Raw genomic sequence first — 17,500 nt, 5'->3', positions numbered from 1 at the left:
CTCTTCTCTCTCTCTCTCTCTCTCTCTCTCTCTCTCTCTCTCTCTCTCTCTCTCTCTCTCTCTCTCTCTCTCTCTCTCTCTCTATCTCTCTCTCTCTCTCTCTCTCTCTCTCTCTCTCTCTCTCTCTCTCTCTCTCTCTCTCTCTCTCTCTCTTTCTCTCTGCGCTGCAGCGGTGCCTTCAGTTCTTTGGTATGGCTTAGAGGTCAAGTATCCTTGATGTCCATAGAGTATTGAGCGAAGATGGGTGCTCAGAAGCCATGCAGTGATGCAGTGAAGTGTAGGTGCAGTGGAAACAGAGGACATATTGGCTCTAAAAGATTTAAGCCTGCGGGTGGGTGGCACACATTGCTGTGTTAGGGGCTGAAAAAGTGAGTGGATGGAGTATTCTCTGATTCGGCAGGTTGAGAGGATTCCTGATATTTTATTTATTTATATTTTTACCTTTTTTTAAATAGGCAAAATACTAGTAGGTCAGTACAGTCTCTCCCTTAGCTTTTAGTCAAAGGTCCCTAACATCACATTGTGGGCTGCAAACACTAAAATATTCAACTGAAACCAATGGAGGGCAAGAGTTTTATGTGAGTGGCATCAGACAAGCCACCCATCAACAGCAGTGGTATGAGTGTTGATGCTTTAGATTTGATGTTGTTGTGATGATGGTTCAAATAGAGAGCACTGATCCTTGGGGCAGTACTTAGAGGCAGATTCTCTTGCCCATGTAGGTTAGTTTCACCCTCCAGTACATTTCATACAGAGTTTCCAGGTAAGTGAATGGAAGTGAGTGAAACTCAGGTCATTTTGGCTCTAGCCAGCTGTTTGAGGAGTAGCAAGTACAGCTGTACAGTAATTGCCCCCTAGACACTGGTTCTCACACCTAATGGTTATGGTTAAGATTGGGAGAAAGGGTTAACTGATCCTAGATCTGTGCCAATGGGGAACTACTTCCTGGTTTAGAGCCAAAATGGTGTCTATCAGGGGGTTTAGCTGACACCCTTCCCCTCTGTGCCCCCATCTCTTTACAGACGACAACCATGGAAATAAAAGAACTATGAGAAAGAGACAAGCTCACCCCACATCTGTCCGTCTCTCCCTCCTCCATCTGTGTCTCATCATTCCATCACTCCAACTCTCTCACAATCCATCCATCAGCCAGCACCAGTCGTGTGCTGTCATCACCGTGCATCCGTCCGTCCATCTGTCTGTCTGCAATAGAGCCACAAGACCCCAGCGGGTATCTATCTGTCTGCCTGTCTGCCTGTATGGATGGCTCTCTGTGTTGGGGTGTGTGTGGGTGTGAGTTAGTGGGTTCATTCAGTTACTGCATGCTCTTATTCAGAAAGGACCACAGTGAAGTGCTCCCAAAAAGTGAATATTTTAAAGTGAATATTGGTATCTGTGGTTCACTCTAAATAAAACCTTTCTTATTAGAACTATACATACATATATTATATTACCCTATCTACATTCAATTAGTATTTTTCTATCCAACACCTGATGAGAAATAATGTATGTACACTACCAGTCAAAAGTTATAGAACACCTACTCATTCAAGGGTTTTTCTTTATTTTTACTATTTTCTACATTGTAGAATAATAGTGAAGATATCAAAACTATGAAATAACACATATGGAATCATGTAATAACCAATAAAGTGTTAAACAATATATTTTATATTTGAGATTCTTCAAATAGCCACCCTTTGCATTGATGAAAGCTTTGCACACTCTTGGCATTCTCTCAACCAGCTTCACCTGGAATGCTTTTCCAACAGTCTTGAAGGAGTTCCCACATATGCTGAGCACTTGTTGGCTGCCTTTCCTTCCCTCTGCGGTCCGACTCATCCCAAACCATCTCCATTTGGTTGAGGTCGGGGGATTGTGGAGGCCAGGTCATCTGATGCAGCACTCCATCACTCTCCTTCTTGGTAAAATAGCCCTTACACCGCCTGGAGGTGTGTTGGGTCATTGTCCTGTTGAAAAACAAACTATAGTCCCACTAAGCCCAAACCAGATGGGATGGCGTATCGCTGCAGAATGCTGTGGTAGCCATGCTGGTTAGGTGTGAATTCTAAATAAATCACAGACAGTGTCACCAGCAAAGCAACCTCACACCATAACATCTCCTCCTTCATGCTTTACAGTGGGAAATACACATGCAGAGATCATCCGTTCACCCACACCGCGTCTCACAAAGACAAGGCGGTTGGAACCAAAAATCTCAAATTTGGACTCAAGACCAAAGGACAAATTTCCTCCGGTCTAATGTCCATTGCTCGTGTTTCTTGGCTCAAGCAAGACTCTTCTTCTTATTGGTGTCCTTTAGTAGTGGTTTCCTTGCAGCAATTTGACCATGAAGGCCTGATTCTCACAGTCTCCTCTGAACAGTTAATGTTGAGATGTTTCTGTTACTTGAACTCTGTGAAGCATTTATTTGGGCTGCAATTTCTGAGACTGGTAACTCTAATGAACTTATCCTCTGCAGCAGAGGTAACTCTGGGTCTTCCATTCCTGTGGCGGTCCACATGAGAGCCAGTTTCATCATAGCGCTTGATGGTTTTTGTGACTGCACTTCACTTTCAAAGTTCTTGAAATGTTCCGTATTGACTGAACTTCATGTCTTAAAAGTAATGATAGACTGTCGTTTCTCTTTGCTTATTTGAGCTGTTCTTGCCATAATATGGACTTGGTCTTTTACCAAATAGGGCTATCTTCTGTATACCACACCTACCTTGTCACAACACAACTGATTGGCTCAAACGCATTAAGAAGGAAATAAATTCCACAAATTAACCTTAATTCCAGGTGACTACCTCATGAAGCTGGTTGAGAGAATGCCAAGAATGTGCAAAGCTGTCATCAAGGCAAAGGGCGGTTATTTGAAGATTCTCAAATATAAAATATATTTTGATTTGTTTAACACTTTTTTGGTTACTACATCATTCCATATGTGTTATTTCATAGTGTTGATGTCTTCACTATTATTCTACATTGTAGAAAATAGTAAAAATAAAGAAACACCATTGAATGTGTAGGTGTGTCCAAACTTTTGACTGGTACTGTATATGATTTAATTATTATTATAATATAATAATAATAATAATAATAATAATAATAATAATAATAATAATAATAATAATATAATGTCTTATTATTATTACTTTTGACCGGTAGTGTATGTGAGTGTGATACTAATGAGATACTGCATGACCTTAACCACAGACCCAGGACCAGTTTTGGTTGTTTTGTTTTCCTAATGGTTATGGTGAGGGCTGGGGCAAGGACATCTGATCTAGAATCAGTTCCTAAGAGCAGAGAGTGGGGATGTTTTGTGTTGGGGATGCGTACTGTTCTGTCCTCAGACCTACCTGGGAAGGGTGAACAATGACAGGACAGAACCTGAGGCACAACCAGTCTGCAGTTTCTCTCTCTCATGCATTTTTTCTCTCCCTCTTTCTCTCTTGCTCTCTTTTTATATGCTAAAATAAACTGCTGTTTCTTTTTCTGATGAATCTCTGTGGAGTTGAATTGATGCATGTGATGATGTAGAAAGTTAAAGTGTGTGTGTGTGTGTGCGTGCTAGCGTGCGTGTGTGTGTGAGATAGTGTGTGTGTGTATTCTGTTCTAACCCCCCCCCCCTCTCTCTCTCTCTCTCAGGGGTGAAGAGGGGAGTGTGTTCTCAGATCAACCACTTCCCTGAGGATGCTGACTTTGACCATGATGGGCCTGAGTATGTTCTACGTAAGTCAACACCTGATGGACCTGAGGTGGAGGTGCAGGCTTTTGTTCCAGCCCAGCTCTAATATACCTGATTCAGCTCTAATATACCTGATTCAACTCTAATATACCTGATTCAGCTCTAATATACCTGATTCATGTAATTGGGGACTAAAATTAAAAGGTGTGTTGGGTAGGGCTGGAACAAAACCCAGCACACACTATTGCCACCCCCAGGATGGGAGCTCCCCATAACTAATACACAGCCGTAACTCATCCACAACTGTAAACCACTTTTTACAGAAGCCTCAGACCACATAGAGTAGTTAGATCTCATTCCTGAAGACTGGAGCAAAATAAGCTGTGTTTGAATTAAACATGTTAGTGTTTGTATGAAGTCGAGGGATAATGTGCTGCCCTAGTTCATGGGTGTTCCCCCGGGCCACGCCTGTGTGGGTGTTCCGTGCCACACTACGTGTGCCTGCCCCACAATGCAGCAGGAGAAGACTGTGTACTGTTTACCATGTAGCCTCGGCATTTGGCTGGCATTTACTTTGGCATTTCTGTCTTCTGGCCTATGTCCTAGATGGGGGCGTGTGTGTGTGTGTCTGTCCTGGGGGGTATCAGAGTTGATGGCTCTTGGGAAAGAGCTGATGCAATTAGACACTCACTAGCTTGGCCACATGGTAATTCATTTGCTCAAACCAGAATACAGCTGTTTATTTCTTATCCTCTCCCTCTCTGATTCTATCTGCAACTTTTACCTTTTCTCTTTCCCCTCCCTTTATCTCCCACTTCTTCTCTCTCTCTTCTTCTCTCTCTCTTCTTCTCTCTCTCTTCTTCTCTCTTCTTCTCTCTCACGTGTTCTCTCTCACTTCCCCTCGCTTTCCCCGTCACTGTCCTGTCACTCTCCCCTGTCCCTCTCTGTAGGTATGGTCAGGGCTTCCAACATCTTCCCTATCCTCAGTGCTATCCTGCTGTTGATGGGAGGGGTGTGTATCGGTCTCAGTCGTTTCTATAAGCACAAGAGGAACATCGTCCTGGGAGCAGGCATTCTCTTTGTGGCTGCAGGTACACTAACTAACTCCTGTCAGACCTGTCTCTGTGTCTGTCTCTGTGTCTGTCTGTGTGTCTGTCTGTGTGTCTGTCTGTATATCTCTGTGTCTGGCTGTGTGTCTGTGTGTGTGTCTGTCAGTGTGTCTGTCTGTATGTCTGTCTGTGTGTCTTGTGTGTGTGTCTGTGTGTCTGTATGTCTGTGTGTGTCTGTATGTATGTCTGTCTGTCTGTCTGTCTATGTGTCTGTCTGTGATTATTTATGTGTGTCTGTGTGCCTGTGTTAGTCTCTTAGTATCTATACAGTGAGGGAAGAAAGTGTTTGATCCCCTGCTGATTTTGTACGTTTGCCCACTGACAAAGACATGATCAGTCTATAATTTTAATGGTAGGTTTATTTGAACAGTGAGAGACAGAATAACAACAACAAAATCCAGAAAAACGCATGTCAAAAATGTTATAAATTGATTTGCATTTTAATGAAGGAAATAAGTATTTGACCCCTCTGCAAAACATGACTTAGTACTTGGTGGCAAAACACTTGTTGGGAATCACAGAGGTCAGACGTTTCTTGTAGTTGGCCACTAGGTTTGCACACATCTCAGGAGGGATTTTGTCCCACTCCTCTTTGCAGATCTTCTCCAAGTCATTAAGGTTTCGAGACTGACGTTTGGCAACTCGAACCTTTAGCTCCCTCCACAGATTTTCTATGGGATTAAGGTCTGGAGACTGGCTAGGCCACTCTAGGACCTTAATGTGCTTCTTCTTGAGCCACTCCTTTGTTGCCTTGGCCGTGTGTTTTGGGTAATTGTCATGCTGGAATACCCATCCACGACCCATTTTCAATGCCCTGGCTGAGGGAAGGAGGTTCTCACCCAAGATTTGACGGTACATGGCCCCGTCCATCATCCCTTTGATGCGGTGAAGTTGTCCTCTCCCCTTAGCAGAAAAACACCCCCAAAGCATAATGTTTCCACCTCCATGTTTGACGGTGGGGATGGTGTTCTTGGGGTCATAGGCAGCATTCCTCCTCCAAACACGGCAAGTTGAGTTGATGCCAAAGAGCTCCATTTTGGTCTCATCTGACCACAACACTTTCACCCAGTTCTCCTCTGAATCATTCAGATGTTCATTGGCAAACTTCAGACGGGCCTGTATATGTGCTTTCTTGAGCAGGAGGACCTTGCGGGCGCTGCAGGATTTCAGTCCTTCACGGCGTAGTGTGTTACCTATTGTTTTCTTGGTGACTATGGTCCCAGCTGCCTTGAGATCATTGACAAGATCCTCCCGTGTAGTTCTGGGCTGATTCCTCACCATTCTCATGATCATTGCAACTCCACGAGGTGAGATCTTGCATGGAGCCCCAGGCCGAGGGAGATTGACAGGTCTTTTGTGTTTCTTCCATTTGCGAATAATCGAACCAACTGTTGTCACCTTCTCACCAAGCTGCTTGGCAATGGTCTTGTAGCCCATTCCAGCCTTGTGTAGGTCCTTGGAGAGCTCTTTGGTCTTGGCCATGGTGGAGAGTTTGGAATCTGATTGATTCCTTCTGTGGACAGGTGTCTTTTATACAGGTAACACACTGAGATTAGGAGCACTCCCTTTAAGAGTGTGCTCCTAATCTCAGCTCGTTACCTGTATAAAAGACACCTGGGAGCCAGAAATCTTTCTGATTGAGAGGGGGTCAAATACTTATTTCCCTCATTAAAATGCAAATCAATTTATAACATTTTTGACATGCGTTTCTCTGGATTTGTTTGTTGTTATTCTGTCTCTCACTGTTCAAATAAACATACCATTAAAATTATAGACTGATCATGTCTTTGTCAGTGGGCAAACGTACAAAATCAGCAGGGGATCAAATACTTTTTTCCCTCACTGTACATACGTTTATGTTCTGTTCTGTGTTCTGTTCTGTTCTGTTAAAGTGATGTCTTTCCTCCTGCTCTCCTGCTCTGGGTAACATGACAGAGAGAGAGTGTGTGTGTGTGTGTGTGTGTGTGTATCCTCACCTGTGTTTGTGTGCGTGTGTGTGTGTATATATCCTCATGTGTGTGAGTGCATGTTTGTGTATCCTCATCTATCCTCTGTCTCCCCCAGGTCTGAGCAACATCATCGGTGTGATCGTGTACATCTCTGCAGCGCTGGGAGACATCTCCCCTAAGAAGGACGAGGACAAGAAGTGGCAGTACAGTTACGGCTGGTCCTTCTACTTCGGAGGCCTGTCCTTCATCATGGCTGAGATGGTGGGCGTTCTGGCCGTCAACATCTACATAGAAAAGAACAAGGAGCTTCGCTGCCGATCGCGCACTGACATCTTCAAGGGGACCACGCACGCCATGCTCCGCCTACCCAGCTACCGCTTCCGCCGTCGCTCCCGCTCTTCATCCCGCTCCACCGACCCCTCACGCTCCCGAGACCCCTCGCCGGTGGGGGGAGGTGGGGGGAAGAACTTTGGTCTGCCCCCCTCGGCCATGCTCTCCCAGGGGCCCATGTCTGTGTCCACGCTGCCCAACCCTCATTCTCGCTCCCACACCACCCTGGCGGGGGGCGACATCTCCCTCTACACGCTGTCCCGCGACCCCAAGCTGGCTGGCCTGCCCCCCATGTACGGCACCGTGGACCGCGCCACCCTCTACCAGCTCCACAACTGCTTCCCCAAGGATGGGGGAGGAGGGGGAGGAGGGGGTGGAGGGGGAGGGGGAGTGATGATGAGCGGCACGCTACCCTCTCTGAAATCCCACAACCCCTCACTGTCCCAGAATTCCTCCAACTCCAACGCGCCCATGGGCAACTCAGTGGGCTCGGGGCCCCCACCCTTCTCCTCGTCCACGGTGGAGAGAGAACGAGGGATGGGAACGCTGGACAGGCTGAAGGGAGATAGAGAGAGCAACTCCAATACACTCAACAGGAAGACAACACCCGTGTAGAGAGGAGGGGAGAGAGGGAGAGAGGGAGGGTACACAGGGAAGGAAGAGAGGGAGAGATATATAGAGAAGGGGATTGGGATAAAGGAATGGAGAGAAGAGAGAGAGAAAATGAGGGAGTGCTAGATCTCTCCCATCATTTTCACTGTTAGAAGTAGTCTACAAAATCTCACTGAGAAACAAAAGAAAACAAGTAATAACCGAACGTGATAATTACAACAATAATGAACTTTCACAACAAAGCTATTTTACTATTTTAACGCACTAGAAATGATTTATTTTGTTAATGATCCAACGCGATTAACCTTGGGCTACTATTTAAAACAATCCACTTTCTTTAGTGCAATACTAACGCTGATTTAACGAGATAATATTTGACATAAATTGTTGTTGTGATTATTATTAGCGTTATTACGAGCTAGCTCTGTTTGCAATGCTATCGTTTTAGAATGATGATATGATTTGTATGATTTTCACTCTGATTTTAGATCCTGACGATGCTTACTGTGAGTTTCTAAACACAGACACGCTGGTATGATCAGTGGGCTGTGTAACTGTGTCATTGGTGTCAAGCATGAGTGTATACAACGTATGAGAAGATGAGAGTGCGTATTATGATTTACAGTACCAGTCAAAAGTTTGGACACTCCTACTCATCAAGAGTTTTTCTTTATTTTTGCTATTTTCTACATTATATAATAATAGTGAAGACATCAAAACTATGAAATAACACATATGGAATCATGTAGTAACCAAAAAGGTGTTAAACAAATCAAAATATATTTTATATTTGTGATTCTTCAAAGTAGCCACCCTTTGCCTTGATGACAGCTTTGCACACTCTTGGCATTCTTTCAACCAGCTTCATGAGGAATGCTTTTCCAACAGTCTTGAAGGAGTTCCCACATATGCTGAGCACTTGTTGGCTGCTTTTCCATCACTCTGCGGTCCAACTCATCCCAAACCATCTCAATTGGGTTGAGGTTGGGTGATTGTGGAGGCCAGGTCAACTGATGCAGCACTCCATCATTTTCCTTCTTGGTCAAATAGCCCTTACACAGCCTGGAGGTGTGTTTAGGGTCATTGTCCTGTTGAAAAACAAATGATAGTCCCACTAAGCACAAACCAGATGAGATGGCATATCGCTGCAGAATGCTGTGCCTTGAATTCTAAATCACAGACAGTGTCACCAGCAAAGCACCCCCACACCATCACACCTCCTCCTGCATGCTTCATGGTGGGAACCACACATGCGGAGATCATCCGTTCACCTACTCTGCGTCTCACAAAGACACAGCGTTTGGAACCAAAAATCTCTAATTTGGACTCATCAGACCAAAGGACAGATTTCCATTGGTCTAATGTCCATTGCTTGTGTTTCTTGGCCCAAGCAAGTGTCTTCTTCTTATTGGTGTCCTTTAGTAGTGGTTTCTTTGCAGCAATTCAACCATGAAGTCCTGATTCACACAGTCTCCTCTGAACAGTTGATGTTGAGATGTGTCTGTTACTTGAACTCTGTGAAGCATTTATTTGGGTTGTAATCTGAGGTGCAGTTAACTCTAATGAATTTATCCTCTGCAGCAGAGCTAACTCTGGGTCTTCCTTTCCTGTGGCGGTCCTCATGAGAACCAGTTTCATCATAGCGCTTGATGGTTTTTGCGACTGTGCTTGAAGAAACGTTCAAAGCACTTGAAATGTTCCGTATTGACTGACCTTCATGTCTAAAAGTAATGATGGACTGTTGTTTCTCTTTCCTTATTTGAGCTGTAATAATATGGACTTGGTCTTTTACCAAATAGGGCCATCTTCTGTATACCACCCCTACCTTGTCACAACACAACTGATTGGCTCAAATGCATTAAGAAGGAAATAAATTCCACAAATTAACTTTTAAGAAGGCACACCTGTTAATTGAAATGCATTCCAGGTGACTACTTCATGAAGCTGGTTGAGAGAATGCGAAGAGTGTGCAAAGCTGTCATCAAGGCAAAGGGTGGCTACTTTGAAGAATCTCAAATATAAAATATATTTTCATTTGTTTAACACTTTTTTGGTTACTACATGATTCCATATGTGTTATTTCATAGTTTTGATGTCTTCACTGTTATTCTACAATGTAGAAAATAATAAAAATAAAGAAAAACCCTTGAATGAGTAGGTGTGTCCAAACTTTTGACTGGTACTGTATATGATATAATAATTATATAATAATAATAATAATAATATATCATGTCTTATTATTATTATTATTATTATTATTATTACAACTTGTTCTTTGGTGGAGATCAGTTAATTTATTTTTAAAGTCTATTTATATTTTCTACCCCTAGGTATTAACACACAGTTAAGTTGTGTGAATACTGTACATTGTCTTCCAATATTGTAACTGAAGGATACAATAAGTGAGTGACTGAGGCGACTGAGCAACTTCAGTGTTATTATGAGTCTGTTTTCTATGGGCCTATGTTAGTCGGAGTTCCATTCTAATCAATGTTAGCAGTAGTCGTAGCTGTAGTCGTGTTGAAGATGTTTGTTTTCTGGGCATTAACAGAAACCTCTGTCTTGAGGAGAGAAGAAGATAAAATGATATATTTGTACAGAGAAACAGGTGAGGCTTGTTGCCTGGAGAGAAGAAGAAAAACAGTTATTCATTATTTTCTAGAGCGAGAGACCCAAAATGATTCTCGAGAACAGACACAACAGACATGCTATCCAGCCATCATTAAAATGACATTGACAATGAAAAACATAAAATACACTATAGAGAAAACTTTTGAAATGAAACATGTACATTGTAATTAACGCATACCTATATTTGCAAACTCTATAGATACTTTCTTTAGGAACTCTGGTATGAAAACAGGGTGTGTATTTTGGGAAGGGGAGGGGAGGGTGATGTGTTTTTGATCCTCTGTATGGGTACAGGCTACCCCCCAGTTCTCATGGGGTGCGCTACCTCTCCCCACCCCACCCTGCCCTGCCCCACCCTAGCTTGGCCCCGCCCTGCCCTGCCCTTTTTTGGGCATGTCTTCGGTGTTCACCCTCCTCTGTCACATGACCCATGACAGAATCACCATGAAGACGAACATCCAAACCCCACCCCCAAAGAAAAAACTCTCACTGTGCTTCCCAAGTGACCCCTGAACCTTGAACTTTGACCTTTTGACCCCTTCTGTTTATGTTGATGAGAATGTATACACGTGTAAACACTCTCCTGCACCTCATTTATTGTCTGGAGTGATGGCAACACTGGGATGGACAATATTGGACACCCCGCAACATTACAGACTGGGGAAAGGAAATGAAACCACTTGACGCTTCCACATTCTTTTTCATTTTAGTTTCTTCTTTTTTATTTCATTTGAGAAAAAAAAGAATAATGTGACAAAACTGCACACAGATAGCATTTATGTGGGCAATATGTATAGTATGTAGTTGAGAATAGATAATAGACAAAATGATTATGGTTTATCTAAATGTGTGATAAACTCAAACACTGTATTGCACGAAGTTTATAAAAAAAAAACTATAACAGACTGATTTACAGACTAATGTATTTTTTTCTTTAAAGGAATGACAGTATGAGATGATCAAGGGATGGAGAGAGAGAGAGAGGGATGGAGGGAATGACAGAGAGAGAGAGAGCGAGAGAGAGAGAGAGAGAGAGAGAGAGAGAGAGAGAGAGAGAGAAGAGAGAGAGAGAGAGAGAGAGAGAGAGACTTGACACAACTTTAGACCACTTACAGTATGTTGAAGGTATGAAAACATCTGACTAAATATAATTTGCACTATAGAGTGCACTATCCTGTTAATGAATGTGACCACGATGGGACAGTCCACTATGGGGAGGCACTGCTGTGAGAATTGGGCTCTATACTGCCCCCTACCGGCAGGGCCACAGAGGCATTTCTACAGTATACAGTGCCTTCGGAAAGTATTCAGACCCCTTGACTTTTTCCACATTTTGTTACATTACAGCCTTATTCTAAAATGAATTAAATAACACATTTCCCTCAGCAATCTACACACAATACCCCATAATGACACCATAAAGCGAAAACAGCTTTTTATAAATTTTTGCAAATTTATAAAAAATAAAAACTGAAATACCTTATTTAAATACCTTGAGTACTCAGACCCTTCGCTATGAGACTCGAAATTGAGCTCAGGTGCATCCTGTTTCCACTGATCATCCTTGAGATGTTTCTACAACTTGATTGGAGTCTACCTGTGGTAAATTCAATTGATTGGACATGATTTGGAAAGGCTGTCTATATAAGTCTATATTTAGAAAACCTGTCTATATAAGGTCCCACAGTTGACAGTGCATGTCAGAGCAAAAACCAAACCATGAGGTCGAAGGAATTGTCCGTAGAGCTCCGAGACAGGATTGTGTCAAGGCACAGATCTGGGGAAGGGTACCAAAAAATGTCTGCAGCATTGAAGGTCCCTAAGAACACAGTGGCCTCCATCATTCTTAAATGGAAGAAGTTTGGAACCACCAAGACTCTTCCTAGAGCTGCCGCCCGGCCAAACTGAGCAATTGGAGGAGAAGGGCCTTGGTCAGGGAGGTGACCAAGAACCCGATGGTCACTCTTACAGAGCTTTAGAGATCCTCTGTGGAGATGGGAGAACCTTCCAGAAGGACAACCATCTCTGCAGCACTCCACCAATCAGGCCTTTATGGTGGAGTGGCCAGACGGAAGCCACTCCTCAGCAAAAGGCACATGACAGCCCGCTTGGAGTTTGTCAAAAGAAACAATATTCTCTAGTCTGATGAAACCAAGATTGAACTATTTGGCCTGAATGCCAAGCTTCTCATCTGGAGGAAACCTGGCACCATCCATACGGTGAAGCATGGTGGTGGCAGCATCATGCTGTGGGGATGTTTTTCAGCGGCAGGGACTGGGAGACTAGTCAGGATCGAGGCAAAGATGAATGGAGCAAAGTACGGAGAGATCCTTGATGAAACCCTGCTCCAGAGCGCTAAGGACCTCAGACTGGGGCTAAGGTTCACCTTCCAACAGGACAGCAACCCTAAGCACACAGCCAAGGCAATGCAGGAGTGGCTTCGGGACAAGTCTCTGAATGTCCTTGAGTGGCCCAGCCAGAGCCCGGACTTGAACCCGATCTAACATCTCTGGAGAGACCTGAAAATCGCTGTGCAGCAACGCTCCCCATCCAACCTGACAGAGCTTGAGAGGATCTGCAGAGAGGAATGAGAGAAACTCCTTAAATACAGGTGTGCCAAGCTTTTAGCGTCATACCCAAGAAGACTCAATGCTGTAATTGCTGTCAAAGGTGCTTCAACAAAGTACTGAGTAAAGGGTCTGAATGTTTCTGTAAATGTGATATTTCCGTTGTATATATTTGCAAAAATTTCTACAAACCTGTTTTTGCTTTGTCATTATGGGGTATTTTGTGTAGATTGATACGGGGGGAAACAATTTAATCAATTTTAGAATAAGGTTGTAAAGTAACAAAATGTGGAAAAAGTCAAGGACTCTGAATACTTTCCCAAATGCAATGTATGTCCAACCAATGCATGATAACACACACACACACACACACACACACATGCATACACACAAAAACATGGAAATGCATTGAAGTTTGTAATAATACTTAATAATACTTGATACTTTATTTATTTAACTTTATTTAACCAGGAAAAGAGGTGGTGATACTACAAGTCTCCTATTTCCCAGTCTGCAGTCTGAGGTTCACTTACACCTGGTACAAGCCAGCAGTGCTTCTATTGCTCTCGTCAAAGAGGCTGTGCAGAACCATTAAACAGCTATATATACTTTCTGAACACAGTGTCATGTATCAGCACTGGTTTCAGTTTCTGCTCAATGGGAGCAGTGGAGGGCTAGAGTGTATGTGTGTTAGTGGTCTCTGTACCCCCCTTGGACAATTAGGGCATAGGGGGTCTAGAAGGAAGGGAACAGACATGGAAGGAGGTTCTAGGACCCTTCTGACCTAGTACACCACCTCTGGGCCAATGGGGTGAGGGCAACAGGGGTGGGGGCTTGGGAAGAGGTGCTCCGCTAGAGACAGGAGAGAAAGTAGGGTTGGGAGAGGTGGGGGTGCACGTGCACGTGGGGGTAAGGGTGAGGGTAGGGTGGGGGTGAGGTACATAGTTTACATTCATGGATAAGGTTTCTCAACCTCTGCAGTGCAACTGGGATGAGCAATGTACTAATTTTAGAGAGAGAGAGAGAGAGAGAGAGAGAGAGAGAGAGAGATGGGGGGGTGGCAGAGTTGGGGGTTGGGGGTAGGTTTGTTGCTAAGGGGTTGATATATGGGTTGCGTTTAACCTCTTGAGGATCAGACCCTTTTTTTCCAATTTTCGCCTAAAATGACATACCCAAATCTAATTGCCTGTAGCTCAGGACCTGAAGCAAGGATATGCATATTCTTGATGTGAAATTAATGTAGGCGAATATTACACATTAGATCTGGTAAAAGAGAATACAAACCAAAAAACATGTTTTATTTTTTTTATTTTTTTCATCATCTTTGAAATGCAAGAGAAAGGCCACAATATAATATTGCATTTTAGACGTGTGTGTGCAACGTTTCAGATTGATCCAGTGAAGCATTGCAATACTGGACTATTTTGTATAAAGTCTGCCCAAATGTGCAGAATTGGTCAATTTATACATTTTCAAGTACATAACTATAGAGAACATACAAAAATGATATGGTAATACAAAATGTAAGTTTACACACTCCCAGGAATGTCATACATGATGGATCATTAGCTTATACACTAACTTTCATACATCTAGATGGCCGGGCAGGGTGGGTGTGGATTCAAACTGTAGAACCCAGTTCCTACATTTGAATATAAAAATGGATTTTATCAAACAAAACTATGCTACATTCTATCTCTGGGACCCTTAGGATGACAAATCAGAGCAAGATTACTGAATGTAAATACATTATTTACCTTCAGAGGTGAATGTATCAAACCAGTTGCTGTGATACGTTTTTTGTTGTTGTGCACTCTCCTCAAACAATAGCAGGGTATTTTTTCACTGTAATAGCTTCTGTAAATTGGACAGTGCGGTTAGATTAACAAGAATTTAAGCTTTCTGCCCATATAAGACATGTCTATGTCCTGGAAGGTTTGCTGTTACTTACAACAGTCATGCTAATCACATTAGCGCACGTTAGCTCAACAGTCCCGTCTACAGGACCCCGATCCCGTAGAGGTTAAGTTAGAAGGGAGAAAAGGACTCGTAGACGAGACAAAGAGAAAGACAAAGTAGGAGAGTGTTTCTTATGTCAAATCTATTTATTTCAGAAGCAAACCCAGTGAGACATATTTATGATTATATGACCATTAAGGCACAATGTGCATTTCCCTAAACTAACATGTAGGTAGAGAAAGACAAGGTGGGCTTTATTATGACAAATAAAACACATGATGAAAAAAGGGTTTGGATAGGCTAAAAACTAAATACCTCCTAAGTTCGAACAAAAGGTTACAGTGTGCAGGTATAAATAAAATATAAACACATATATTTTATATACAGAGCTGTGCTTGTAAAGTGAGTCTATACAATACGCTGTCAAATATACATCTGTATCTTCCGTACATACATTAATTCATTCACATATGCAATCATTCTTACGTAAAAACAGCATTCATTCATGTGGACAATGTGCAGATAATAAATATTTAGTAAATTGCTTAGATAATATATTATTTCTAGGTATTAAATGTAAGGCCTCATAATAATTCATAATAGATTAATAATGACATCTTGCAAGGCGTTTCATGTAGCAGGGATGGCTATGCCACTTCCTGGAAACAATAAAGTAGCTCCTCCCTTAGCAACGGTAGTGACCTACATGTTACCATGGTACCATGGTGCCCTGTGAACTTTACCCAACCCATAGCCCCCCAGATAGATGCCACCACACTCCCGGTGTGATTTAATTGGCTAGGTGACACCATCAATAAGTAATGGTTAGAACATTGTACATAGTACAGACAGGATGCTGCACCCCACTGCTGGGTCTTTATCTACAACTACAGTGTTGTTGACAATGGTTGTGTTTAAAGGGCTAGTTCAGTAACAAAATGACATATTAGTTTCCTTACCCTCTTAGCAGTCAATGGACAAGTTAAGACAGCAATCCATGCTTTGGTTTTGTTTAACCCAGCATTACCCCCCTGGTAAAGACTGGGTTCTGCTTAGAAACAGAGGATCACAAGGGCTTGGTTAATACTGCATGTTCTTTGGTAGGTCACCAGAAACTTCTAAAAGCTTTAGGTTGGTCACGATGCCAAAAAGTGGGAAGGTTCTGGTCTACGTAGTGTTTTCTGGTAAGGTCGCAGGCTTTTAGGCAGGCTTGTAGAGTTATGGGCACAGTTAGTGAGTATAATTGTTATTGCATTAAGTAAACACCGTGTAGACCTACAAGTTAGTCAGTCTTTCAGTCAGTCTGTCAGTCTGTCAGTCAGTCAGTCCATCTAGTTTGTCATCAACAACTGGCAAAATAAAAAGGGGTCTACAACTCAACTCCTAGATGGCATCAGTGTCTACTGGTTGTAGTTGTTCTAATCAGTGTCTGATTTATACCTGACAATTAAAACCAGCAGACAGTGCATCCTTCGAGGACTGGAGTTTGATTGCGATCCTGATATAAAACTTTTTTTAAAATCCCAGTAATGCGCTTTTGGGCCTCCCATGTGCTAGGTGGCGCTGTTGTTGCGTTGAGGCAGACATTTCTCCCAGGGGCTGTATGGGAGGGAAAGGATCAGGAAAAGGATCCCCCCCACGATGAGGATGGCCCCAGCGAAGCCCACACAGGCCACAGACCAGGAGAGCTCGTGGTGGAGCGGTATGGAGTGGTCAGATGACAACAGGGCCAGCACTGACTGGTGAAACACCAGTATAGACAGCAGGACCAGTAGACCTGTGGGAGGGCGGGAGGGAGGGAGGGAGAAGGGGGGAGAGGGAGTAGGAAGGTGGGAGGGAGAGGTGTGAGGGGTGAGAGAGAGAGAGAGAGAGAGAGAGAGAGAGAGAGAGAGAGAGAGAGAGAGACAGAGAGAGACTGTTGAGGGTCTAAGTCTAAGTCTACTCCCAGAATAGTGTCTGCTCTCTTTGTAGTCTATTTCCCCTTACCTGATAGGATGAAGCAGAAGGAGGCGGGCTTTAGGAAGAAGGGCACTCCTTTACTGAGGGACATGGTGATACAGATAGCACCCATCACCATCATAGACAGCGCTATCATTGCTAGGATAGCAGCCGCTATGTTCAGGTCTGGGAGAGAGAGGGGAGGGGGAGAGAGGGGGGGGGGCAGAATGAGAGGAGGAGGAGAGAGGGATGGAGAGTAAGTAAATAGAGGGAGAAGTGGTTAGAGAAAGAGTGAAGAGTTGTGTTGGAGAGGTAGACAGGGGAGAATGAGGGAGGGAGGGAGGGCAGAGTTACACCTCAGTGAGTATTGTGCATCTGAGAGTGAGAAAACGTCACAGGGGATAAATACAGCACCGTGAGAAAGAGAGAGAGGGGGAGAGGGAGAGGAAGAGAGAGAGGAAGAGAGAGGAGGAGGAGGAGGAAGAGGAGGAGGAAGAGGAGGCGAGACTTAAGATGCTGACTTACTCTTGTGGGTCGTCTTCTTAAATATGACTGCGTTGTCGCCATTGGTGAAGAATCTGAAGTAAGTGCAGTTGGATTCTGAGGAGAGAAACAGAGAGGGAACATCACACACACACACAAACACACACGCACACACACACACGCACACACGCACACACGCACACACACACACACAGTATATTACTGGTC

General features: G+C 43.5%; 1 protein-coding gene and 1 pseudogene across 2 annotated transcripts in view; one reads left to right on the top strand and one right to left on the bottom strand.

The window, feature by feature from the left end:
- LOC311121908 (voltage-dependent calcium channel gamma-4 subunit-like) overlaps window positions 1-7,697 on the top strand; it is a 13,209-nt pseudogene extending 5,512 nt beyond the window's left edge. The window contains exons 3-5 of the transcript in view: window positions 3,655-3,738; window positions 4,645-4,785; window positions 6,868-7,697. The product of the transcript in view is annotated as a voltage-dependent calcium channel gamma-4 subunit-like (transcript). The remainder of the gene's footprint in view (window positions 1-3,654; window positions 3,739-4,644; window positions 4,786-6,867) is intronic.
- A 6,991-nt stretch (window positions 7,698-14,688) lies between these two features.
- On the bottom strand, window positions 14,689-17,389 carry LOC311121905 (voltage-dependent calcium channel gamma-6 subunit-like; the record flags this gene model as incomplete). The annotated part of the gene is made up of 3 exons (XM_084196341.1): window positions 14,689-16,628; window positions 16,838-16,975; window positions 17,315-17,389. Coding segments are annotated over 3 exons (437 nt in total), but the record flags the coding sequence as incomplete, so codon positions are not given.
- Between the last annotated feature and the right edge of the window lie 111 nt (window positions 17,390-17,500).

The sequence above is a fragment of the Coregonus lavaretus genome, assembly GCF_964263955.1.
Source record: "Coregonus lavaretus genome assembly, contig: HAP1_SCAFFOLD_3837, whole genome shotgun sequence".
Lineage (NCBI taxonomy): Eukaryota > Metazoa > Chordata > Actinopteri > Salmoniformes > Salmonidae > Coregonus > Coregonus lavaretus.
Note: the sequence above shows the minus strand (reverse complement) of the source record. Positions and strands in the feature narration are given on the sequence as shown.